Source organism: Ursus americanus, chromosome 20, assembly GCF_024610735.1.
Source record: "Ursus americanus isolate L20-20 chromosome 20, mUrsAme1.1.p, whole genome shotgun sequence".
Lineage (NCBI taxonomy): Eukaryota > Metazoa > Chordata > Mammalia > Carnivora > Ursidae > Ursus > Ursus americanus.
The window spans coordinates 31,943,130-31,970,908 of record NC_142146.1 but is presented as its reverse complement, the minus strand read 5'-3'; the positions used below and the strand labels follow the sequence as shown (position 1 = coordinate 31,970,908).

General features: G+C 50.9%; 1 protein-coding gene across 1 annotated transcript in view; it reads right to left on the bottom strand.

Moving 5' to 3' along the window:
• Nucleotides 1-27,779, bottom strand: part of EPHB1 (EPH receptor B1) — a 418,735-nt gene that overhangs the window by 261,282 nt on the left and 129,674 nt on the right. The window contains exon 3 of the mRNA XM_087870214.1: nucleotides 3,091-3,772. Coding sequence (XP_087726340.1) covers nucleotides 3,091-3,772 — 682 coding nt within the window. The remainder of the gene's footprint in view (nucleotides 1-3,090; nucleotides 3,773-27,779) is intronic.

The following is a 27,779-nucleotide window of genomic DNA, read 5'->3' as shown; positions in this document are numbered from 1 at the left end:
GTGATCCTGCCTGATCAGTACAACCTGTGTGAGCACAAAGGATGAGTTTGGCAGAGGCCTCGGGTCACGAAGCCCTCTGGAAAGTGCACCTGCCGCTTGCCGCACATCCTAATGTCTAAGCTCCCCCTCCACCACTTTCTCTGCCTGCCCCCCCCCCCTTTCGCCGCTACCCTCCTCAGAACAGGAACAGCTCTAGACCTGGACCACTCTTCACTGGCTGGGCTGCCTAACTGGTCTCCAGGTGTTTCTGCACAACCAAGCGACTGGTCCCCATGACTGACAGGAGAGAGTTTAGCAGATGTAGGCAAGAGTCAGAATAATGTTCCTGTCCATGTTGAAAATCTGTCTTGCCAAAAAATAATATAAAGGATATTCTATAGATCTGACATGGGCAAAGGCCCAGATTCAAATATCCAGAAAAGAAAATTTATCAGGGCAACATAATTGTGTGAAGCCCAGGACCATCCAGGCTTTGCCCAGCCAGGCTGCAGGGCATTCATTCTCGGGGCTGTGTTGGGGGAGAAGAGCTTGCCGTCCTTCTCCACTCTTAGCAGGACAGCTGACGGAGGCTCACCCCCAATTCTCTGGCATCCCCCATTCTCCACACTGCTGGCCTCATGAAAACTGGCTATACTAGGCAGGCCACCCCACAACAGCTGTGAAGGGCTATATGGTGCCCCCCTGACAGCACAGCATGAGCCCCCAAAATGGGTACCCTTGCTTGGAGACATACCACAGGGAACCGTCACAAATCTTACCACATGTGCTGCCCATCTCCCTCCGAAAGCTGTAGAGTCCTCCCAAGATGACCGTCGATGGCCAAGGCCTCTTCACCTCCCTGGGGCAGCCCACTAAGGCCAGGGAAGGGATCTCTGGCTCAGCCATCACGGCCAGATTGCCAGCAGAGCCAACGGCTAAGGTCTGGAGGATGCGTCTTAAGGTTCTTGAGACAGAAAAACAAAGGCACTTCTCTGCCCTTCTAGGGCACTAAGCCCAGCCAGGCTGTTGGCCTGCAAGACCCATGATGCCATCAGGCTTACAACTCTCCACTCTCAGAAATGCCACCAAAACGTGGCTGCTAGTGCCTCTAAAATGGCAAAGTGACTGTGAGTGGCCTCCGCATTTCCTCCAGCCTCCAATGCGTTTGCAATAAGCAATCTGTGAAGTCAAGCCGGGCTCATTATAACTCTAGATGAGGAATGTCCACCAACAGTCAGAAGGGGGTTGGAGCTGGGTGGGGAGAATGGAAAGAAACCACTTGGATTTACATATTTGTCTCCATAGGCCCTCCCACAACAACCACAGGAGGTGAATGACAGGCCACACGGACAGCAGAACCCCCCCAAAGAGAAAAGTTCCAATTAGCCCAAAGAAATGAGAGCCTGTTCCCAGAGTCGCAATTAAATCAGAACCAGTCAATGCTTGCTCTGGTTCCTGCCATTCTGCTTGGGAAATAATGAGAAAAAGGAGAGGGCCCCAGCCAGCAAGTGCAGCATGGCGGCCATCTGAAGCCTGGAGAAATCACCAGCACTGTTGCAAACATGCCTGGCAGCTGCTGCACCCACCTCATGCTGCACCCGCCTAAGAACTCAGCCTCATGCCCGGGTCCCCACTCAGACCCTGACACCTCCCGCCCTACCCCCAACCAAGGGGACAAAGAGGAGTGCTGTGGGGCCAGGCTAGGCTGGTTTTAAAACTGTCTGCCTTGATTCATCACTTGATTTGGCACTCTCTCCCCTCTGTGTCCACACCATCCATCACGGGTACCATACCAAGAAATCCAATAAAGACACAAAGGCCTACCTCTCCGCTCTCAGCAGGCCTCAGAAAGGCTGCATGAGTGCCCCGGCCTGGGCAATTAGCTGAGTCCAAAGGACTGCAGCGGTGATGGGCATTAGCAATCCTGTGTCCGGTGCCTAGCTGCAGGCGTTTGGGGAGCAGAGGAAGTGGGGAAGGAGATGGGCAAGGGCAGTCTGGTGCTCAGGTGTGGGGGGTGACAACAGGGAGGACAGTGACAGGAAGCTCATGACAGAGCAGAAAGAGCTACTACAGCTCCAACTCCAACTGGTCCCCCAAAGGCCTAGAGCAACCTAAATCATGAGCTAGGGTCAAGATGGTCATTTCTGAGGTCTATGTGAATCTGAAACTTTGACTGCCATGGGCAAAATTTCATAAAAGAAAGCAGTCTTCTCTTTTCCAGTGCTGGACACCCCCCACCTGTTTTCAGCTTCCATGACATTACTGAAGAAATGAGCTGTGGGCTCTCTAGACCCTCCTATTCACTCTCAGAGAAGAATCCCCAGCCAGTTCAGCTCATTTATTACCAAGTATTGGATATGTGCTCTTCTGGACCGAGGGGAGCCCATGTGAGCACACAGCTCCCTGACACTCCCCGACGACACCGCTCTCTATCATTTAAGCAAAGGTAATACAATAGCTGGTACCACCTTCCGTTTCCAGTAGCTCATCTCCTGCCAGGACACATGAAAGCGAGGCCCCATCCCTGCCCCAGGACCTGACATTGAGCCCCCAGAGCAAGATAGCTAAGCACAGGACTTTGAGTTCATGAGCTACATGGGTCCAGGACCAAGTTGGGTAGTGGGGGAGCTGAACTGAAATGACATAAATATTTTCCAAATTCAGGCACTTCCCAACTACCCTTGAGTGAACTGTCCATGACACCCAAATCCTCCGTGCCTCAGAGCACAGGGCTTAACGCAACACAGGGGTATGCGTGTCTAGGGGAGGGATGGTGGGAGGAAGGGGGAGACAGTGCACAAATGCATGTGAGAGAGAATATGAATGTCCATGGCCCCAAACTAAGTATAACCGAGTGGTTATTGGCTTCTTATCTACTGTTTGGAATTCTCCCTACCTCTTCCCTCACCATGAACACTGACATTCTGGTTGGACACAGCTGCAAAATCATCATGCCTCGCACTGGGGATGTAGGTTCCCCAGAGCTTTATAATAAGCCATTAGGTTCCTCTGCTCCTCTGTGACCCAGAGCTGGAGGTGGGAACAATTTGCTGATCGGGCCCTGCCCCAGGTGGGCAGGAAGCAGAGGCCTTAAGAGGCCCTGGGACTTACCCTTGCAGGCCACACTGTTCTCAGCCTCATAGCCAGGCTTGCAGGTGCAGCGCCCAATAGGCACCATCCACTCTCCATCCCCGTTGCAGTAGAGTTTGATGGGCACGTCTACTTCCTCTGCGTTGGGGATGCACGTCCCCCGAGCAATCACCAGAGATGTACTCTCTGCCCCTGTCATGGTCTCTGGAAACACCGCAAAATTCTGCACAATGCTGGGACACTTCTTGAAGAAGACACGCACAGAAAGGAGAGACATGCAGGCCCCATAATCCTGGAAAGCGAGGTAAAAACCGTTCCGAGTCAGAGGCCCAAAGCTCCTGACTTCCGTGTTGACCTTCATCAACCTTCCCCCGAAGTCCACCTGGGAGAAGCTCTCATCCGCAGCAATGGTGTCTACTTTGAGGTAGGGGGCCTCAGACCAGAAGGCCGACTTCTTGGTGGCAATAACCGAGTCAGTCTCATAGTAGTACAAGTTGAAGGTCTCCTTGCAGGAGCCTGGGACGTTGGGGAGGCTGCTGCAGTCTCTCACAGTGAAGCGCATCTCCGTGTAGATGCGATGAGCCCCCCGCCGGTTGATGAAGGTGGTGAGGAGCCAGTTGTTCTGGTTGGGCTCAAAGACATTGCACACCTGGTAGGTGCGGATGGTGTTCAGGTTTTCATCGTAGCCGCTGACTTCCTCCCACTGACCCAGGCAGGCCACGGACGCACACATGCAAAAACACAAAAGAGAGAGTAAGAAGACAAAGGGAGGCAGAGCAGAGAAGCCTGGTGCTGGAGGGGGCCTTACGAGCTCACCAGCCCAGCGGCTTGACCTAAGACGGGAACACCCCTAACCCTAACACGCTTTTAAAGACCTCCTCATAAGCAGATTTCAAAGATTTCTCTGCTGGCCACCCTGAAACATAACAGACTTCCCTCTAGAAAGCCTTCCTGCATCAAACCGACAGAGCTCCTGCCATGATTATGTGTCATTACCTCCACAGGGGCAGCCTGCAGCTTCCTGGCCTGGGCAACAGCAGGGACTTGAGACCTCAGTGCCACAGCCTCTCCTCCCCACAGCCACTCCATGGATTAGGGGTCTGACTACGGGACACCCCTCACCTTGGAAATCTTCAGTTCTGAACCTCATTCCTTTATTGTGGTGAAGCTCCTTTGGAGTCGTGAAAAGCATATGAATATAAGGCTTTTCAGAATTTCTCAACAAACATAGATTCTCATAAACTTTTGTTTTATAACATCAATCCCTTTGAAAGAGCTAGACCAGAAAACTTGTAGGAGTAGGGGCTGCTAAGTGAGATCCTTAAGGAAGCAAATCAAGCTTCATTGTATGTAAACTGCAAGCAGGGACCGGGTGGAAGGGAATGATGGAGGATGTCACGCAGGGAGGAAGGAGAGCTTCTTAGCAGGGGAGAGACAGCGTGCTTCGCACTGGAAAAGAAAACTCATTTTTAGCAGCCCTGTAGGTGGGAAGGAGAAGAGAAACATTGTGTTTATTAAGTGCTGTCTTTCCGTCTTCCCTATACCATTGAAAACTAGATACCGTCACCCCCAATTTACAGGTGAAAAGATATGCAATTCACCCATGGTCACATGGCCATTAAGAGGTGACAGGATAAACAGGAGATAGGAAGAAGTGCTTTGAATGGCCATAGAAATGCACCCACTAACTTATTTCAGTAACAGGTAATAAGGGGCAGGAGGCACGGCTTCCTTAACCAAGCCACTCGGCCGCAGGAGCTGGAGAAGAGTCACTGGGTCATTCTTTCTTTCTTGGGCTGGCAGAGGAAGCAGCTGTCCATACTGGGGAGCTCTCAGGACCCTGACCTCAAGAACTGGGGGTATTCCCAGGAAGTTTCAATGTGTTTGTTAAATTCTGTTCTGCTTGCCAGAAACAAATAAGGGAGGACAGAAGAAATTAAGCATCCTAAAGTGAAAAGAAAAAATAAATTAAGATCTTTGATCTTAATATTTAGCAGTGGCAAAAAAATGAAAAAAAAAAGGTAGAAAATAGTACCCATTTCTTTCTTTAACTACTGTGCTAATTGCTTATTGTTCACAGTGTGGAGCTGAAATACACAAACTGGAATTCTTCATTTAAAAAGTTCAAGTCAATCTTGTGTGCATGGGAAAGAGACACAGCTGCTTCTTGCACAGAATTAAGCCTCCTGTCAGAGCGGGAGGGTCAGGGTGGCCTTCAAACTTACACCAGAGCATCTGAAGACCAGGCATGGTGTGGAGGAGAAATGGGCACCTGGGGAGCTGGCCCTACCCACCCAGGCCTGTAGAGTGACCTCACGGCCATGCCTCCTGCCCGGGCCCCGCCCCTGGAGCACCTGAGTAGCAGTCCATCCAAGGCCCTTCTCCCCCACCCCTGCCAGCACCCCAGGGAATATCCATTCCCTAGCCTGGCATCCTGGGTGAGCTCCTTCCAGATCCTTGCACACGGCCAAACCTCACCTGGACTTTGCTTAATTTCTTATTGATTCTCTAGATGTCAACGAACCACTTTTTAATTCCTTCTTAAAGACTGTGTTATGTTCTATTCAAATGTGTTTGTTAAAGTTACGTTCTGCTTGCCTGGGTTTTTGGAACCAGAAGCAAATATATTAGGGAGAAGTCACTGGCCGTGGTTTCAGTTCAAGTTTTCAGACCTCTCTCCCTTTCATGGCCGTTTTGAAATAACATTTTCCCAGCGGACCCTACGTGACTTCAGAGGAAAGGACAGGTTTCTTCTGCTGTTCTGCAAGGATTTAAACAGCAGATTCCCCGTCCGCTGCTTCAGTCAGGCTGGGTGAAGTCTCAGCACAAACCCGGGGCGCCTTTGTCAAGGCACAGGTGAAGCCCGAGACCCCATTCAGGAAAGGAATCTGTCCCAGCCAGAGTCCCTCACCCACTCAAGACTACCGCAGCTTCACTGTGTGGGAGCAGGACAGGAAGCCCGCCTTCCGGGGCTCACCTTAGCGCTGAGACTGTCACCCCCAGCAGGTCTTAAGGAGACAGAATGAGGCATGTCTACTCTTGTGGAGCTGGGATATTGAGAACATTTATCTTAGAAAATGACACTGCTTGGTATTATAAGACCCAACAGAGGTGATTGTTTCAAACATTAACCTCTCTGGGCCTCAGTTTTCTCATCTGTAAAATGAGGAATCATACTGGGTGACCCTGAGTTATAAAATTCTACACAGATTTAATTGATCCCATGATAGCTCCTAAGAGAGCAATCAAAGCAAATTAGGAGAAATACAGCTGTATATTCAAAGGGAAAGGGTAGAGAGAAATGGAGAGAAAGGAAAATAACTCCCTGATGTTTGGGGAAAGGCCATGACAGAGTCTCACGTTCATTTCTTTCTCTCTTACATTCCCCTGCCAGTGGGTAAGACAGGGATTGGAAAAATAAACATGATCAGAGCAGGGCGAGAGGAGGTATGAACGCCTTCCAGGCAAGTGGCAGTTAGCGTTGGGGGCCTTGAAGAAAGAGAGTATTCTGGCAAACGGAGATGAGGGTGGCATGGCAGTCCCAGCAGGGAGGGACAAACACTGCTATCTCGTTTGTGATATTTGGAATCAGCCTCGTTGCTTTAGAGTTATACTTCATTCATTCATCAATGAAAAAAAATATTTACTGAATGCCAACTTTATGCCAAGCATTCTATTAGCCACTGGGGATACCACAATATGAAACTTATAATCCAGTGAGAGAAACAGAAATTAGCTAAATGGTTATTAAAATAACTAAATAATGACAATTGGGCTAACTGCTGTGAGGGAAAATTACAGGGTGCCAAGAGAGGGGCTGTACCCCATACAGAGAGGAGTGTCAAGGAAGACCCTCCAAACTGAGAGGGGATGGACGGATAGGAGTTAGTCAGAAGTGTGTGTCTGCAAGGGGCCAAGAGGGACAGAGACAGAGTGCAGCATTGAGGCCAGGAAGAGCAAGGGCAAAGGCCCTGTGGGGGGAAAATGTGGCCTGGTGCCATTGAGTAATGTGTGACAGAAGAGTCATAAAAAGCTGCAGGTGCAGGAATAAGACTGAGGGGAGGATGAGTCTGGTCTAGAACTCTGAATTTCATCCTGAGGGGAACTGGATGTCACTGAAGGGTTTTAGTGAGGAAAAGTACAGGTGATCAGAGCTGAGTTTTTAGAAGATTTCTCTGATGTAGGAACTTGGTTGGAGAGCCACTCAATGCATGGTCAGGACAACTGGATGTGCGTATAGTGGTACCAGCAACACATGACAGTAGGTTGGACTAGACCTGTGGAAACTGAAAAGACATCCTGGGGTAGAATCTCTAGGTTCTCATGAGCTGAATGTGGGGAGGGGCCAAGAAAGACTTGACTAGACCACGGTCATGCTCCCCCTCAACGCTCTTCCACGCATTGGTCCTACCCCCCAACCAGACTTTGAGCTATGCTGTGTCCCCAGGCACACTGCTTCCCAGCTCCCTAAAAAAGAGGAGCCTTAGCAGCGCTGGATATCCTACCCCACAGATGTGTAGCACCCAGATTCGTGCAGCCAAGGCCTGCGCCGGCCCGGGTCCCTGGGACGCACTCTCACTGCCTGTCCCAAAGCTGATTTCCTAAAGGTCTCTGTTCAGAGGCAGCTTCTCAGCCTCTCCTTCCAGGCATCTGACCTATGTCTCCTGTGTTCCTTTCTATAATTGTCTTTTCCCATTAAAAGGACAACAAAGCATCATGATTTGTTTATCAGCTTGGCAAAAAATTAGAAAGAAAAAATATCAATTCTTGGTAAGAATCTGGAGCAGAGGGTATTCAAAAGCGTACTGGTGACAGTGTGGTGAAATATTCGAGAAGTCATATCAATAGTTTCTCTCAACATTTAAACTGTTGGCCACAACTCAGATCCGTAGGAAAAGGTACATCATTTTAAGAAATCATTGTGATAACTGAGTAGCCATCTGGAAAAACCAACTTTGAATCCATACCTCATTCCCTACTTCAGGATAAATTCTTAGTGAATCAAAGCTTTAACATTAGAAATGAAACCATAATAATACTAAAAGAAACCGCAGAGACAATTTATGTACGGTAATTATGACATGAAACTCCGAAGCCACAAATGAACAGATTGATCAATTCAACTCTATACAATTTTTCCTTCTTTTTTTTTAAAGATTTTATTTATTTATTTGACAGAGAGAGAGACAGCCAGCAAGAGAGGGAACACAAGCAGGGGGAGTGGGAGAGGACGAAGCAGGCTCCCAGTGGAGGAGCCTGATGCAGGACTCGGTCCCAGAACGCCGGGATCACGCCCTGAGCCGAAGGCAGACGCTTTACAACTGAGCCACCCAGGCGCCCCTCTACACAATTTTTCTTAAGTGGCATAACAAAAATGGACAGAAATAAAATTTAAAAAAAAAGGAAACATCTTGGGAAGAAACTATTTGTAATTTATCATGGATAAAGTGTTAATTTCCCCTAATATATAAAGATAGTCTCTATATCAATAGTAAAATACAAAAATAGGCAAGGGATATTAATAAACTGCTCGCTAAAAAAAAAACAAGAGCCAGCTATAGCTTAAAAAATATGAAACGACATTAAACTCTATTCAGTATAACCAAAATGGTAATTAAGCACATTGTGATACCTTTTTTTTTTTTTTTTTTTTTTTTTTTTTGGTCCAACAGAAGTTTGGTAATACACTGTGTTGGAGAAGGTATGGAAAATAAGCATTCTGATACGTAGCTAGATGAAGAGAAAATTGGTACAGCCTCTATAAAAATTTTGGTTTTTATTTCTCAGAATTATAACTGCACATACTCTTTGACCCAGCCATTCACTTCTAACATCAAGCCTCGGATATTCTTTTATATATGTAAAGATAGGTATGAACAATTATTACGTTCAGCCACCACCACTTCCAGAATCTTATGCATGCTCAGGACACCTGGAAATGGCTGGCCTCAGAATCATTGGCCTAAGGACAATGTAGCAGCCTTCTTCTATTTGCTCTGAGTGGGACCTCTGGGAGCTTTGCACAAGCATGGTGGAAAGAACCATTAATCGAGCCTGAAATTCAGGGGTGCCTGGGTGGCTCAGATAGTTAAGCGTCTGCCTTCAGCTCAGGACATGATCTCCAGGTCCTGGGATCGAGCCCCATGTCAGGCTGCCAGCTCAGTGGGAGATCTGCTTCTCCCTCTCCCTCTGCCTCTTTTCCTGCTTGTGCTCTCTCTTCCCCTCTCTCTCTCAAACGAATAAATAAAATCTTTAAAAAAAAAAATTGAGACTGAAATTCTCATCAACAGGTGGGACAGGGAGTGCTCAGAGTCTGAAATAATTTGACTAAAAGAAAATAAGGTCCAGGATTTTTCTTGTGCATCTTTATTTGTGGACTAAGATTCATAATGCTGCACACCAGTCGCTTCAGTCCTCCGTTCCTGGAGCTCTCAACTAGACTCCAGTGCGGCACCTGAGACCCTTGTTAATGTCCATCAACGAGTAAACACCTAAACAAAATGTGATGTGGGCAGACAATGGAATACTATTCAGAAATTAAAAAGAATGAAGTGCTGATACATGCAACCACATGGATAAATCTCTAAAACGTTATGCTATATGAAAGAAACTTGACTCAAGAGACCATATATTCCATGATTCCATATAGATGAACTGTCCAGAAAAGGCAATCTATAGATAGAAAAGTATTAGTACTCCCCTGGCACCGGAGATGGGAATGGGCAGTAACTGCAAATGGACATGAAGAATCTTTTGTGGAGGAGATGGAAATGTTCCAAAATGGGATCGTGGTGATAACTACACAATTCTGTAAACTTACTAAAAATTATTGAACTGTCCAATTCAAATGAATAAATTTTATGACATGTAACTAATACTTTAATCTAGCTTTTTTTACCTCTTTGGGGTGCCTGGGTGCTTCCGTCGGTTAAGTGTCTGACTCCTGATTTCGGCTCAGGTCCTGATCTCAGGGTCCTGAGATCAAGCCCCGAGTCAGGCTCTGTGCTCAGCGGGAGGTCTGCTAGAGATTCTCTCTCTCTCCCTTTGCCCCTGCCCCTGCTCAGCCTATCTCGCATGCACTCTCTTTCTAAAATGAATAAATAAATCTTAAAAAAAAACAAAAAACCAAAAACCTCTTTGTTCTCTGGTCCAGCCTACACCTCGACACCCCAACAATGCTGGCTTGGTCTCTATTATCCACAAAAGGCATGCCCCTTGCAACTTTAGGCCCTTGTTTGACCTATCCACTGAGCCAGGGATGCCCTTCTCACTCCTTCATCCTTATATCCCAAGTGACCAGTATTTGCTTGACGAAGTTTATCTGTGGATGAACAAGTGATGCTGAAGTTGAGGCAAAGATGGCAACTAGAGAGGGGACAGGTGGCCAAGGAATCCCTATCGCTGATGCTTGGAGTCCGAGTATAATCACCAGGGTGGTCCAAAGATGGGATCAGAACCTTGGGCCCAGGAGCCCATTCAAGGACCACTTGATTTTCCAGCCTGGAGTCCGGCAGGTATCAGGCCAAAAGCGCCCTCCATGTCTAACACACCCACTTTGTCACCGTAATTTGCCATTTCTTCCAGAACAATGGTCCTCTTATTTGGTTTCTCTCTTGTATTCCCATGACCATGCACCAGGGCTGGCATTACTTAATGCCTGGACTTATGCCCTGGCTTGCTGTTTGTCAGAAAGTAATGACAACAGACCAGGCAAGAGATGACAAGGGTTCAAACCAGGGCCATATCCTCTCACATCTGCACACTCCCATCCCTCTCCCATCCCTGCCTCTTGCAGCTGTTGTTGATGTTCTAACTGGCCTGACACCTTTCTTCTACCTCACCCTCATCCCATCTCAATTCCTGCAACACGCAGAACCAGAGAAGAACAGATCTGGCTGGAAACCACTGTAGGTCATGTTGACCAAGACCTTTTGTTGACAAACGGGCACACCGAGGCCCAGAGACATTCAGTAGTTGGCCTGAAGTCAGGCAGCTGATGGGTGGTAGAGCCAAGCTCTCTGTGTAGCTCCCTCCTGTGAGGGGCTCAGGTATTCTGCCCTCCTGTGAGGGGCTCAGGTATTCTGCCCTCCTGTGAGGGGCTCAGGTATTCTGCGAGGGGCTCAGGTATTCTGCGAGGGGCTCAGGTATTCTGCGAGGGGCTCAGGTATTCTGCCCTCCTGTGAGGGGCTCAGGTATTCTGCGAGGGGCTCAGGTATTCTGCGAGGGGCTCAGGTATTCTGCCCTCCTGTGAGGGGCTCAGGTATTCTGCGAGGGGCTCAGGTATTCTGCCCTCCTGCGAGGGGCTCAGGTATTCTGCGAGGGGCTCAGGTATTCTGCCCTCCGTGGTGCCTTGTTAGCTTATATTCAGCCACCAGTTTTCCGAATGCTTAAAGCATGATTGAGCTTATTCCACTCAATTTAGCATTTCATAATACACCGTTTTGAACTATTTGTTAATTGCTCCGTGTATGACTTTGGATTCCGCTACCAGGCTGTGAGCTCCTTGAGGACAGGGAATTATGTTTTGACTTATTTATTAGTTGATTTCGACAAGCAAAAAACTCTATGCATTTAGCTTTGCAGCACTGGTATTATGTAACTGCATTTTTATTCAGTACTGTCTGGGACCAGTGAAATCCACTGGTTTCTCAGGACTCTCTTCTCCTTTCCCTTTTTACCCTGGGAGATGCCGTCCACACACAGGGCTGCAGCCACCTCAGGGTACACCACCAACCTCCGCGTCTCCCCAGTGCCCCAGACTCTTTTCCCCAGTGGCCTGCAGGACACCTCCTGACGAACACCTGGCGCTCCCCCACGCTCTCTGCAGGCCTCCTGAGCACGGATGGCACCTCCACCTGCCAGGCCCTGTGCCAGCTATCCAGGAAGCACTCTGGACTCTGCCCTCTCCATTTCTGTTCCCCATCACGGGGTTGAGGTGCCAAACCCATGTCTCCCATCTCCTCCATAGCTCATCTGTGCAGTCTGTCCCTTTCCTAACTGAAGTCCCCCCCTCCCAGTCACTCTGCCAGTCCTTCTCTTTAACTCCCCTGCCCCAATGAGTTTTCCAAAACACAAATCCATCCTCCCCATGGGCTTGCCCTTAGCAGGCTGCACTGTGTTGGGGGACCGCTCCACGATCCCAGTGCCTGGCCCTCAATAAACCCTGGAAGACTGAGGGAATGAGCAAGGCCCTGGTCTGTTCCTTAAGTTCTCCGCCTCCTTAGCCCCTGGTCCTTTGCTAGGGACTTCCTGCACCCGGCTAACGTGTGCCTGGGAGAAGAAACAAAGCAGCTTTGCACAACCAGCAGAATATTAACAGCCTCTGAAAGGGCACTATTATTGATGCAAATGGCCCACCCGTCCTTGAGATAAGCGTAGTAAAGAAAACAATGACATCCATTAGAAAGTACTTGCTCAGGCTTCCAGACCGTGACTTTGATGTATGAGAAAGACAGCTCTAGGTTCCTCCAAGATCTGGGTTTGTTAAACTCAGATCTTGCAGGCCTGTTACTCAGAGTGGCCCATATATTCATTATTTGCAGTCTGGCTCTGTGTGTGTGTGTGTGTGTGTGTGTGTGTGTGTGTGTGTGTGTAAAACAGGCCGTTACCCTTCAAAACCACTGCCATGAATTCTGTCTACCTGCCCATCTACACTGACTTCTAGGTCAACCTTCAGAAACTCTAACACATGCTTTATCCTCCAAGAGGGGGTTTGGATTTTAGAAACAAGCAAAAGTCATTTGGAGCCAAATCTGATGAGTCAGAGGGATGAACAGGCTAAGAAATAATATTTCTTGCTCAAAAATGAAGAGCTGCTATAAAATGAAGTTAAGAGAAGCAAGCTGATTCCACTCTATGTCTCTGAAGATAGTTCCAAGCATGGAGTTCTGGAAAGATTTGTGATAGTTACCGGCTCCCTGGAGTAGGGCAACATCCACCTGGCCCCCCACACCCTGTAGGCCCTGCCCCTCTGGAATGCCCAAGGCTACCACAGTGCTGTAAACTAAGAATTGCACTGAACAAGCCAGTTCCCGGGGGCCTGGCCAGGAAGGACACTTCCTCTGGACACTGCTATTAAGGAGGAAGATATTGAAATCGGCGTTGTGGCCTCTATTAGCCTAACAAGATCCCAGCTATTATGATTTGTGTAAAGCCCAGCACCTTTAACTCACTTTTTAAATAAAGAATTGCACATCTACTACACCCCCAAGCAGTGTTCTGGGCGTTGGCGACCCAGGAGTGAGCAAGAGACAAAGTCCCTGCCCTCGTCGGCCTCATAGTCTAACAGAGCGAACCACAGATTTAAAGCAAACAAATGAATACTATCAAGTCGGACTGTTAAATACTCTCAAGGAACAGGTAAGGGGACAGAGTGACAGCTGCCAGTGGGGTCGTCGGGGTAGGTGCCCTTTGAAGCAGAGATCTAAATGACACACCAGAGCCACCAGCCTGGAGAGAGGGACATTCCAGACTCAGAGAACAAGAATGAACTCTCTGGAGCAGGAGTGTGCCAAGAAAAGCCTGGAAGCCAGGGTGGCTGCCAAATCGCACAGGGCAACGGGGAAGGGGAGGAGGTGAGGCAGGAGAGGTTGCCAGAGGCCAGGCGGGCCCCACCTCTGCCAGTTACAGCTCTGTAACGATGGATGACTTTCTGAGCGTTAGCTTTCTCATCTGCAAGAGACTGTTTACCTTGGCGGGTGCCTGGAGGGCTGAGATCCTGTAAGGAACTCGTCTTGCGCGGGGCCTGCACAGAACTTCCGTTCTGTAAGTACCAATGACCAATTCCACTGTCATCAGCAGCACCACCATCGTTATGCTCACCGCAGGATCCACCTCTGGCTGACGCACCGGATGTGGAAATCATCTCCATCTTGCATAAATAATCCCGCCTCTGGTCAGCAGAACGGCAGGAGGAAAGGGCCAAAATCCACCTCCTCACAGACCCAGAGGGACAGTCAGGGGCCCCCTGCCCTGCCCCTCCTGGAATCTCCAGGGCTTCCTCTGGGCAGCGTTCGGCATGGGTTCCCTTCTCTCCACTAGGCCATCCCTGGAGCATTGTCAGCTACCAGCTCAAACCACAAGGAGAGGAAATTGGACACTGCACACGGGCTTTGGTCCCATTCAGCAGTCTGTATTTGGGCACGAACTGCTGTTTGAGGGAACCTGTTACTCTGCAAACTGTCATTGCCAACACGCCCCACGGAACCATAAGGACCGTCCCTGGCACTGCCCAATCAGAGGAACCCCGAAGACCCACTTTCAGATCCCAGTTAGAGACGCCACCTCTCTGAACAAGAAGCCCACTGAGGCTGGGATAGCACACAACTTCACAGAGCCCACAGGAGGCCCCCGATTCTCGTGGGGAAGCAGATTGCTCGGGCCAAGCTGGGGCCGCCACCCAAGCAGCCTGGACCCCAAGGACGTGGCTCTGCTAGACAGAACACTAGGCCTGGAAGAGCTGGGATATTAGACAAGCTAGGGGGCTAATTAAAATGTAAAATGTGGTCCATGGGGCATAAATTCCTACAAGCCCTGAGGGATCTACCATTTAGTACACCAACCAACCAAGGCAGCGATTTACTCAAAGGCCGCCTGAGGGCTGCGAGCACTAGCTCACCTCCCAGTAGCCTTAATTTCCCTCCCAGATGTGCTGGGCTGGGAGGACAGAATGGCCCCCCACTCGTTACCACGGCTCCATGCAGTGTACCCAAGAACTGGACCGGCTAACCAGGGACTGCCTGAAAGGGCTCTCCTGCTGCAGTGGTACAAGGCCATGCTTTCCCTCGAGGACTTACTCTCTGCCATGCAGAAGAGCACGGGGACAGCGGAAGGGACACAGTTAGATAGGGAAATGATTAGAATATGGAAAGCACACTCATTGCTTCCCAATGCAGTCTCTAAGTCTCTTTTTAAAAGGATTGGACGGAGAAACGCAGGAACTATGGTCTTCAGGTGGAAGCAGGAGAAATGACTCCCAGCAGAACACATCGGGATGGCTGGGAAGGAGATTCTGTGCTCCCTGACAAAGGGTTGGGATTAAGCAGCACTGCTGTCACCATGCCTAACGCTGAACTCCAGAAGTCATGGTGACCCCTGGCTTCGCCCAGGAGTTCAATTCACAGACTCTGGAGTTAGCCAGATGCAGCTGTGTGACCATGGGCAAGTCCTTAAGCCTCTCTTAGCCTTGGCTGCTCCCCTGTCTCGGGGACACTAACAGGACGTACCTCAGCAGACGGTCGTGAGGATTAAATATGACAGTTTGTGTAAGGTACGCACATCGGAGCGAGGGAGCCCTGCAAGTCAGTGATTATGGGTATCAGTCCTCCTGAGACCCACGCTTAGCCTGTCTCTGAGCACAGGTCTGTGATTCTTCCTTCAAAGTCTTGGCTCTCCCTCCACGGTGTATATGATGTAGGACTCTTGCCTGAATGGTTGTCTGCATCCGTGTTTCATGTTTGGCGTATGCACACGTGCATGTGTGTGTGTGTGTGTGTGTGCCTGCGTGTGGTTGGGGGTGCTGGCTGTGGCCCAGGTGGGACCTGTGTGCCCTCCCTTGGGTATACCCACCCACCAATTGTCTTATGAGCACCGGTCGGCTCTGCCCATTCCCAGCCAGGGTGAGCACCTCTCACTGCTCAGAGATCCCAGGGCTCTGGGAGCCCCACGAAGGGAGAGCGAGGCTGGCTGGGCCCAAGGTCCAGATGGCATGCATCTCTTTGCCTCCTGGCACATTTCACGTCCCGGTCTCTGCCAGCACGCCAGGAGAAACACTGCAGGCTTGTGCCTCGGGAGGGGGCTCCTTGTCCACAGCCCCTGGGCCGCTGTAACTTCCACCAGGCAGCAGCATCTCGTACCAGGCCCTGCCTAGAGTGGGGTCCTCAGCCATTATGACAGCTGCTGCTGCTGTTGACACTGCAACAGTGACAAATTCATCCTTCTGACAAGATCCCTTTAAATAATTCACAGGGAGCTAGGGATTAAGACACTGTTTCTCTCTGTCTCTGTTGGGATTTAAAACACCTCCAGCTGGGGTATTTAAAGAGAGTATAATGGGCTTCCCCTTTTGGGTCTCCCCTCCCCCTTTCCTCCTCTTTCCCATTTCCCAAACTCAGCCCCCACCCCGCCAGCCAGCCCCATAACAAGGAGGCCCAGAAAACAAGAAAGAAAAAAAAGGAGGGAACCAGTGCTTGGCTGGTCACTATGGCAACCGTGGCAGGGTATTCAGCTGTCATTATCCCAGTGCCTCACACATGTGATTATCTTAAGCTGTCGATTGAATGTGGTCCTCACTGCTGTCCAACAAGGCCTTGTCGAACAAGGCAGGGGCGGGAGCTGCAGGGCCCCAGGCCCCAGCTGCCTAATCCTGCTCTGCTGGGATCTGGGTTCCACTGATGGGGAGCAGAGTCACCCATGGGAGAAGCTGAGGACTTTTCCCTGCAGCTCGGACGCATCTCTGCTCGGTAGCGCAGGCCAGCCTGAAGCCAGGCCACCACACTGGGTCGGAGGCCAGGGACATGGGCTCCTCATTGCATGGGTGCAGAGAGTTTTGACTGCACGAGGGCTGGGCGGAGCCATCCTGGAGGCAAGAGAGGAGGCCATGGGGGGAGGAAGAAGATGGCCTCCCTAAAGTTCTTGGCTTCCTGCCATTCTCAGAGTGGGGGAGAATTCCCATTCTCCAGGTGCAAGAAAATCAAATCTAGCCTGGGAAGAGGACACACCGCCCACCATCCTGTCTACTCCCCTCCTGATGGTGAGGATGTGGCCACCGTGTGATCCACTTCAGGGCATTTTTTCCTGGGACTGAGGCTGCTAGCGTGTGGTCGGTCTGGGAAGCCTGGGGAGGACTCTGATCTCACTCCTTTGCCTCCTCAACTTTGCTACGGATTGTCTTTGGGCTGAGGTTCTCAGGCCCACAAACATTCTCTGAATAACATAATCACTGGTCACCCCCTACTAGGCATGCTCCAGAATTTCCAATATTTCTTTTAAAACTCAGCTCCCAGGATGAGCCCATCGTGGCAGAGGCGCTCAGGCCAGCACAGCACACAGCAGGGCCACCATCAACTGTGACTTGTACTGGATGACTGCAAAAGCCACCAGCTCCGTCTGGCCTCTCCTGCTTCTGCATCCTGTGGTCATTCCCCACGAATGACTGACCAGCCACATGCAAGTCCCTGCTCTCTGAGGCCCTGCCCACCTGGTTCACCCCTGGCTTGCTGCTGTCTAATGGGCTGTTGACGCATAAATGTAACTGCAGCCCATTACCACTGACCATTTTCGTTTGAAGGCAGAGCTCTCCCTCCCCGTCAGCAAAGTAAGTTTAGATCTTGACTCCAACATCTTCCATGTTGGCTGTCCTTTGGGACACCAGGAAATGTGTTGGGCATGCCTGCCACCACCAGCGTGGTGAGTGGGACAGTGTCCATGGAGATGAGGGTGTGCCATGGCTAGAACCCCCTCTATTCTACCAGCAGAAGAGCACCTCCAAGGGAGCAGGAGCTGGTCCTACAGAACTGCCAGTGAGGCCACTGGATAGGACAAAGCAACTCATTGGGACCCATCCCCTCACATATCTCCCTTCCTAGAAGTCCTCAAGTCCTGAACATTCGCCGAGGCCCAGGGGTGGAAGCTGACCCCCAGGCTCTTCCATCACCGCCTGGAGCCTGCCATCCCCAGGGACTACCTGTGTCCACCTCCGGATACCTGCCAGCCCTTCCCTGGCCCTCCTCCAGGTCTTCCTGGACCTGCTGCTCCCTGCCCCCAAATCCACACATCACCAAGTATCTGGTCCACCTCCCCCCATTTTAAAAAACAATTCATGACGTGCTTAACATGCACCCTTATTCACGAGCACACTGCTTTCAAACCCACCCTTTCCCTTTGTAGAAAACGGAAACTTTTGCCTCTCCTCACCCGTCTTCTCCAGATTCTCAATGATATCTGACTCTGAGATCCCTTCCTCACCCACCTTCGGGGGCAGAGGTACGAGAGTGAGCTTTGTGTCCGACAGGCCTGCAGTCTCAGCGACGCCCCTAAGCAGTCCTGTGACTCTGGATAATTGCCCTGATTCTCAGTGTCTGCTCTGTAAAATGGGGAGAAATACCACTTGGCTTGCATGGTCCTGGTGAAAGAGGTCACACAAGCAATTTTCAGTGCCTGGTACACAGCTGGTACTTAATCAAGGGTGACGGGCAGTAGCAGTGGTTCTCACTATTAGGAACAGTAACCTGGTTATTAATAGCAAGGTGCACCCTCTGACAGTATTCATGCAAGAGCGATTTCCCAACAGACATGCTAGAATGCTGATCTCGTATCTCAGAGGCCCCCTCGACCGGTTCACACCCTCATCCCATGCCAGTCAAGTCCCTCCAACAAGAGTCACTGCAGCCACTGACACTGGCCAGGGCCAGTGGTCCGGACTGAGTTTACAAAGACAAACACTACGTAACCGTGCCAGCCACTGTACAAATGACATCTCACATTACCCATCGATAGGGGCACAGAGACGTTAAAGAGCTTAAAGGAAAATGGAAATAAACCCAGGACATTAGATTCCAAATGCTGGACTTGCTCCTTTATACTATCAGAAGTACAGGAGTCCCCCTTATCTGTGGGGGACCTGTTCCAACACCCCCAAGACAAGGCCTGAATAGTCCCGAACCCCATATATGTTTTTCCTGTGCATCCATACCTAGGATAAAATTTAATTTATAAATCAGGCACAGTGAGAGATTAACAAGAACTCATAATAAAACAGAACGATTGTAACAATCTACTGTAATGGAAGTTATGTGAATGTGGTGTCTCTCCCTTAAAATATTTTATTGCATGGCACTCACCCTTCTTGTGATGATGTGAGATGCTAAAATGTCTACGGGATGAGATGGAGTGAGGGCAATGATGCAGGTATTGTGACCTAGTGTGGGGCTACGACGACCTATGATACATCGGAAGGAGGATTGATCGTTTGCTTCTGGACCAGAGTTGACACTGCGTAACTAAAACCGTGCAAGTAAAACTGTGGGTAAGGGGATTCCTATACACGGGGATTTGGGCCCAATTATTCTAGCACTTTCGGCCGTAAGGGGAGGCAGAGCCAAAGGCATCACTGGAGGGCTGCTCTATTCCCACAGAGGCCAGGCTCGTGCCTCCAGAGCCAGACTCAGGGTCCGCACCTGTCTCTGCCCACTCTGACCCTCCCTTCTTCCATTTTCCTCCTACCCATCTTTGCTAGACCTCTAAACTCTGCCTCACTTTCCTTCTAAAGCTCCGTGTTCCCCCCTTTCTTTCCTTCACCAAGGCAGGCCTTGTGAGGGAGCTGGGAGTTCAGGCTCTCAGGACACTGAGCCCCTGCTGACCCCCTCAGCTCTGTCCTGGGACCTGACTCAGGAGCCCGGTTCCCTTCCATAGCCCTGAGAGCCACGCCTGCCTTCAACTTGAGGTCTGTCCTCAGGCAGTTGGTCCTCAGGCTCAACTATCAGGCGGCTTTGAGCATTGGAACAAGGGATGTGGCGGGGCGACTGCCTTTCTGGGGAAGGTTTTAGAGAAGAGGAAAGACACCTGTCTGTCTGGGCAAACGAAGGTAAAGCCTGCTTCCATAATGGGGAAGGTGAGCTGGGTGACCTCTGGGGTTCCCTCTCAGAGTCTGCAGACAGAAACCTCTCCTGTTCTACTGATGGAAAGGTCTGTGAGCCCTTTCCAAGAGCAAGAAGATAAATCTGCCAGACAGTAAGGTTCTGGTGACCCACCACAACTCCCAAAGCTCTGTAATACAGTAAGCTAGAAGAACCATCTCTCCCTTAATTTCTCTCCCTCCTCCCCTCCTACCTTATCCCCCACACACATACACAGTCATACCCCACGTATTTCTGCAACCAATATCGTAATTAGTCTTCTACTCAAGGACACTGGTCATGGTAACATTCCCTTCACCTCTCTGCTAGAGGCCCACACATGCCCACAAGGATCTCATATACAAGCCCCCTGAGAGAGCAGTCACTCTTGATGAAGCCAGGCAGAACGGTGCCCTTGCTGTCATCTGGCCGCCTCTCCTCCCCTGGGGGCCCACCCGGCCTCGGCTAAGCCCCGGCGATCACACTTCTCCCAGCGGCGCGCGGGCACCTCAGCACCTCGCGGACTCCCTGCCTCTCCCCAGGGCCCCACCTCCCCGGCTCCCGGGCCTTTGTCTATCACTGTCTCTGTCAGGCAGGTGATTTTAAACTTCCATTCCTGAAAGACGCATATTATATAAAAAAATGTTTTAAGTGCCTCGGGGTGTTTTGTTCCTCATTGCTTCATAAAAGTGACATTAATAGCCAGGGAAGAGCACTGCTGAGCGCAATTACAGAGGGCGTTTCAGGTATGAAAGCTGTTTGGAGCCTGCTAATGTTTCCTAATTACAGGCCTTTTGGTAGCAAGAGAAAAAGATAAAGAGTGGGTGGGAGGCCCAGGGTGGGGAGCTCTGACTTCTCTCAGTGGTTTACCTGAGGAGGCCAGGGGAGGGGAGGACCGGAGGGAGGCAGCAGGGAGGTCAGAGGCCCACTCCCTGGGAGGCAAGGCCTCTCTCAGTGGAGAAAGCAATATTCATTCCTGATAACAGCTCGGGAAAAGGATACACCTATCTCTCGCACTGTGAGAGAAAACCATTTATATACGGAGCCTGAAGTCGAGGAGCCCAGAGCACCACAACCTGGGAGCTCCTTCTGGAGCCAGCCTCTGAAGCCACCATGGTGGGCAGCATCTTATTGGCAAAGATGGCTCACCGTGGTTGTCTGCAGGAGAGCAGCCTGCAGGCGGTTAGACGTCAGCTTTGGCCCTTTGTAGCCACACGACTGGAAGGAATTTCACAGCTGATTCTGTGCCTTAGTTTCCTCACCTGTAAAATGGGGCTGTTGGGAGGATTAATGTGTACATGGCTGCAATGCACTTAGGGCCTGTGATATACCATGAGATTTAATTTTTCCCTACCTAGCAGCTGTTCATCCTTCTGGTACCTAGATCCCAATTCCTTCTGGGGCATTACTCCCTCTCACCCTTCCCTGGGCTTCGGATAGGCTCAGCACAACCCAGAGGAGTGCACAGAATTTAGGAGGACCAATGGGCACTCAGCTTTTGCTGGCTGCAGGACGAGTTTAGGACAAGCGTGGGATTCAAGCCAAGCCACTCAGGCCCATTCAGAACTACTTTCAGGGCTTCTCCTGGGGGAACCACCAGGAGGCACGTGTTCTTCCCCGGGAGATATGAATGAACGAGGTTGTAGGGGCTGGGGCTGCTGCAGACTGCTTGTGACCAAGAGGAGGCCCAGCACGGACCCAGCACCACCAGGGCAGAGGGAGGAGAAAGAGGACGGGGAGAGAAAGAGAAAGAGCGGGGGCAGAGAGACAGAGAGCCTAAGCCTCTGGAACACCCCACCCAAGAAGCCCCATCAGCCTCTGTACCATTCAGTTACACCGGCCAGGGCACTTCCTTTAAGACTCTTCGGGCTTTTCTGTCACTGGCCACCGGAGAAACCTGACTAATACAAGAGTGTGGCTTCCAGCAATCAGCCAACAGGCCAAAGGGCTCCCAAGTCCCAGGCAGTGGCACCAGTCTGAGAAAGGATGACCAACCCCAACCACCTTTGCCTGCTGTCTCCTGCCGAGGCCTGAAATTCAAACACCAGAAAACTCCATTCACAAAATCGTTTTGCCCCGAGCTGAATTTTTCTTGGATTTGCCTAATTTAGCTCAGGCTTTTCTGTCTTCATTAACATGATTGAGTCATCAAATAAAGACAAGAGAAAATCCAGCCCTCCACAGGGTTAGTACTATGCTAACACTTCTTGAGTTTACTGGGAGATGTTTTTCGGACTTGTTTCACCCACGGGAAAAGGTGCCGTCCTTGCCCCACTGAGGAGAGGGGGCACCTGGAGCTGAAGAAGTCTAAACGCCCAGCCCAAGTTCACACAGCTGGGAGGTACAGAGCCAGAATGGGGGCCAGTTTGTTCGATGCCAAGGCCTGGAGCCTTCAGGGCTCCTCCAAAACTTCTCATCCATCAGACAGGCACATTTCAATTGATTCTGCGTGGCCTTGGAACGAATGGGGTGTTATTAGAGTGGATTTCTCTCCTGAGCATGCTTTCCTTATTCCCATGATAAGGGCAGCCAGTGGAGGTGCCTGGAGGACTGACAGACAGGGAGCAAGAGGCAGCCAAGGACAGCCAAGGGTCCATGAGGGTCCACAGGTGGCCACCAAGGAGTGGCCGTGCCATAAGGCGCTTGCGTTCCTGCTCTTGCGGACGTGTGTCCAGCGTCAGGACTTCCTGAGTTAGTTTACGAGACACATGCATTCAAATGCGTGTTGTTCTCTTCGTGGTGACCTCCTCTGGAAGTTCTGTCACTAAGTCCAATAACCCTCCAGTCATTTAAACATTATCAGAACTCTAGGAACTGCCTACAGGGGCATGAAATGAAATCAGCTCATTTAACTTCACACATACACACACACACACATATACACACACATATATACGCAGATGACCATATATATACACACATACACGTATATACACACAAATATACACATACACATACACAGATATGTACACACACATACACACACACATATATATATACATCTCCACATATACACGCACATATACACAGACACACATACACACAGACACACATACACATAGACACACATATACACAGACACACATATACACAGACACACAGACACACATACACACAGACACACATACACACAGACACACATACACAGACACACACACACAGACACAGACACACATACACACAGACACACAGACACACAGACACACACATATACACAGACACACATACACACAGACACACACACATAGACACACACAGACACACAGACACACATATACACAGGCACACATACACACAGACACACACACACACAGACACACATATATAGACACACATATACACAACAGACACACATATACACAGACACACATATACACAGACACACATATACACAGGCACACACACACGCAGGCACACACAGCCAGCTAGCTCATCCTGAAGCTCATCGGGTTTGGCTCTGGACTCCTTTTTCCATCTTTCCTCCATCAAATTCTGCTTCCCATGATAAAGAGTTGCCAATACTAAAGTAGTAGACGGAGTATGCCACAGGCCACGAAGGTGGTTCCTGAGGGCAGCGCAGATGGAGTTGGAGTCCGGAAGCCCACAGAATACTCTCTGAAGGTAACTCCGTACACTCGGGCCATATGTCCCGCAGACACAGAGCCCACCCACCACCCAGTACACAAGGCCAGTGAGCCCTGGCAAAACTCTTGGAAAGTAAAAGAACTCTGGGGCTGGATTCCCAATAAACAAGTGGAATAAGGCTCCCTATCAGAGGGACCTGGGCTTGCTTTTCTAGACTACCCCCAGCATCTGAGAGCAACTGGCCCCTTTCGGTAGAGGTGCTGGTCTCCTTTATCTTCACCTCAGGAGCGGTGGCACCATTTCCATCACCAGCTAAGCTCTTTAAAAAGATACTGACAGGGGCACCTGGGTGGCTCAGTTGGTTAAGCATCTGCCTTCAGATCAGGTCATGATCCCAGGGTCCTGGGATCAAGTCCCTCATTGGGCTCCTTGCTCATCTCCCTCTCCCTCTGCCTCTCCCCCTGGCTTGTGCTCTCTCTCTCAAAATAATAAATAAAATCTTTTTTTAAAAATCAAAAAATAAAAAAAAAAATAAAAAGATACTGACAACCAATTGGGTGTTGAGAGGCCTACAACAAACATTTTTTGGGGCTACAATAAACCTAAATTGAACATCTTCTAAGTTCAGAACCCTGGGTTGGAGATGCAAGGAGGATCAAGAATGTTCCTCATTATTGAGCCAACAAACATTTATTGGGGCCTATCCCCTGCTGGGCCAGTGCTGGGCACCAGGGATACAGAGATAAAGCTGCTCCATCCTCTGGCCCATGGGGGAGACCACACGTCAAGATCTGGTTAGCTCACAGAGTGATGGACAGTATGTCAGAAGTCAGCACCAAGCCCTCTGGGCTTTAGGAACAGGGCATCTTTCTGGGCCCGGGTGGAGAGGAGTGTCCAGGAGGGCTCCCCGAGGGGGTGAGAACAGAGCTGACACCTGAGAGACAGACAGCGATGCAGGGAGGGAGTAGGGGGGAGAAGAGTAGGGAGGGCCAGGCAGCATCCAGAAATGGCAGCAGACTGTTGGGAGGGGACTGTGAAGCCACAAAGACCACTACTCACTGCGTTTTTACCGTGGGGCCTCCCCGAACGCCCCCACTGCCCAGAGGCCCCAAAATGTGAAGGTCAGGGAACCTTTTGTAGCAGGGCTGGAAGCAAGGGTGTGGGGACATAAATGAAGCCAGCCGGAGGGAGCGGTCGCCAGTGTCACCGGTGGGGGTCCCCGGCATACTCTTTGCTGGGAGCTGAGCTCCTCCCTGGCATTTGTGACTTTATAAATGTTACATTCTCCCTCTGCTCACCAGGTGGCCTCTGATTCAGGTTAAACCTAAAGGCTTTGAATTAAAGGTGCAATTAGATCAGAAAGCAACATTTTGCATTTGGGCACAAATACTTTCTGTTTCTGACATGGAATATTATGATCCACTTTCCAGCAATATAGCTGAAAACAATTTGTGGGCTCTGTGTGGGTGGGCAGTCCAATTCCTTCCCACAACTGGCAGTTCTCAAGCACAGCAGCAAAGACACCCAGCGAGCCCCATAAAAGGAAGGGTCCCATGGCCTCTCTCTGGGGAGCCCACCTCACAGGCCATGCACTATGGATAGGGTTCACTGTAATGCCAGTTGGGCCCCCTGGCAGAATGACGCTTCTTCTGGTCAAGGCGAACTCAGTTCCCTGGGGATGCCAAGGCTACCAGAACAATGCCAGCCCACCCTTCTCCATCTGAAGCACGCAGGCACAGTATCCTGACTGCAGACAGGCTCTGAGGCCTCTGTCCCCCTTCGGGGGCAGGGGATGGGGGTATGTCTCCACCCTAGTGGGTCCCAGGGAGATGTGGCCCCACCCAGCCTCCTGGCTTCTCAAATGTCTGACCCTGGCCCCTCTCCCTGGACCTCTTTACCATCCAGAAGTACTCTGCCTGTCTTCAAGCCAAGCCCTGACTCAAGGCCACAGCCTGGGGCCCTCCTCCAGTCTCATGAGCCCTCCGTCTGGGCTCCTGCACTCTGTCACAGTGGTCAGTCCCCCCTCGCTTCACTCTTCTTCTTGCTGAGTAGATGCCATGATAGAAGATGCCAAACTCCTCTGGCCGATGTCCTCAGCTCCTTACCCCTCCAGGCCCACCATTCTTGCACCGCCATACCTCAGGATGATTCCACCAGCACACTTCCTCCCGTATGGTCAGACAGCTGAAGGAGGCCCGCAGATGGGGGCGACACAAACGCACGGCCTGCAGCCACGGCCTGGCCACACTCCTCCTAAACATGCCAGCCTGTCTCCCGCTCTCCGACAGCAGTGGTTCCTTCAAACCAGCCCCACCCTCCTAAAACCTGCTGCGCAAGACCCCCACGCTCGCTGTCTGAACCCGGCCTCCAACCCCAGTGAGAAGACAGAATATTGGAAGCATTTTCCGTTTTATGGCTTCTGTCACCAAACCTGAGTGCCCGCACCGCTCTGTAGGCCCCTTATCTCTGTCCTGCCATTTCCACAGAAAAGGAGTCTCTTCCCCTGAGAGGCCAACATGCCCACAGCCCCATTCCTTCCATCCCCACCTCTGGTCTTCCTTCCCCTTCACAAAGTGCTGTCTCCATCGACTCACCTTCCACGGACCTTCAACTCTTGCTTTCTGGCTTTGACTCCTGTCCCTTGCAAAACCTTCCACACGGGTCACCAACAGGGGCCTTGTAACTGAACCCTTCCAACCCCCAGCAGCACTTGCCACTTCTGGGCCCCCTTCCTCCTTGGCACAGTGCTGGCTCCCGTGAGAGGACCACCTCTTGGTGTTCTCTTGCCTGCTGAGCCAAACCTTCTCCATCCCCTCTCCAGGCTCCTCTTTCTGTGTTCAGCATTTCAACACAGGTTACCCTTCCAGAGCTGTCACCTCTCCTCCTTCCAGACATTCCCTGGGAGACTGCAGCCACACTCCGGGCACCCCTCCCGCTGACGTGAGGCCACCTGCCTTCTGATTCCACTGCCCGTGAGCCAAGCGCTAGCAGAGCCTGACCCGTGGGTGCCCTTCCAACTCCACAGGTCCCATGCTGAACTCAGTCTCTTCCTGCCCCGGCATGCTGCTCCTTCCATGTCCACCATCTCTGTGAACAGCACCATCAGCTACCCACCTGCCCAGGTCAAAAGCTTTCAACAAGTAGTCGGGTCATGAACCAGGTGCCAGTTTCCAGTGGTGAACAAAGAGGCAGAATCCCAGCTACCTTGGGGTTATGGTATAACCAAAGGGTGATAGAAATAGGGGGTAGACAGTAGCCCAACACTAACGGATAAAGACGCAAAATTTGCAACTGTGCACAGTGCTATTGAGGAAAGCTCCCTGGCCCTCGTGGAGCTGGGACGGGGACCCAGCATGCGCAGTGATGCAGCGAAGGTGTCCCTGCAGATGGCCTGGAGATGAAAAAGAAGAATCGCTCCAGTGTTTGAACTTCACAACGTGGTGAAATGGAGCCCACGTGTTTGGTGGGAGATGGAGACAGGGGTGAATTCTGCTCCGGCCAGGCTTCGATTGACATGCCCTTGAGCATTCCATGCAAGATGGGCTAGGGACACACACTTGGGGTGTTCAGAGAATCGGGGGCAACTGTCTAGGATGAGAACACCAAAGAGATGTGGAGGGGATCTGAGATGGAAGCGTGGTCCTTGTTCTTCCCTCTCGACCCCAGCCGAGGGCCAGCCTGACACTCACTAGAAACCAAACAGGCTCTGAAGCTGCTCAGGGCACCAAGAGAAGAACTACCTGACCGTACGTTCTCGAGAGAAAAGCACAGGGAACAGCAGCTGAGCCGTGGCCGCTAACCAGTGGGAGGGCAAGCACAGAGCGGCCCAGCCAGCTGCTGTCTCTAAAGGGCACCACTTGACTTTGAGTGTTTTCCTAAAGGACAATCTTCCTTGGGAAAGGAGAGCAGAAGTTTAAGGAAGACAGGTGGTGTGTACGAAAATCAAGGGGAAAATTAACCATAAATCATGTTGATGCCTTGTGAAAACACGGGCCTTCAAACAATAATGTAATTTGTAAAAGAGTGGCAAGTTCTTAATATCCAGCAGCCAGAAGAGTTGCTGCCTCATTGGCTTCGCATAAAGTCCCCCGTGGAAGTGGGAACAACTCCCTAGTAGCCCACAGTGCTCCCAGCAGGACTGGGACTTGGGCAGCGTGGGCAGGATGGGCCCCTGTCCTGGGCCCTGCTTTGGGAAACGCCAACCCATCCTAATCCTTGCCTTCCTGCCCTAAGACAGGATGCTTGCCTCTGGCGGTGGGGGGATTCCGTAAGTGTTGGGGCTGATGGGGAGCCAGCGAAAGCCAGGGAGCATGCACAGCCTAATGGGACCCTAGTGACCCATTGAGAACTGTCCCTACAGTACAAGTGGGCGACAGGCCTGGTTGTGCCGTACTGTGATGTGCACCACGGGGTGGAGACAGGCTCTGGGCCAGAGGCCACCAAAGGCAGGCCCCCGATTCTCTGACCTGGCCCGCTCGCCAGGATGAAGAGTCCACTCACTCCCCTGCCCTC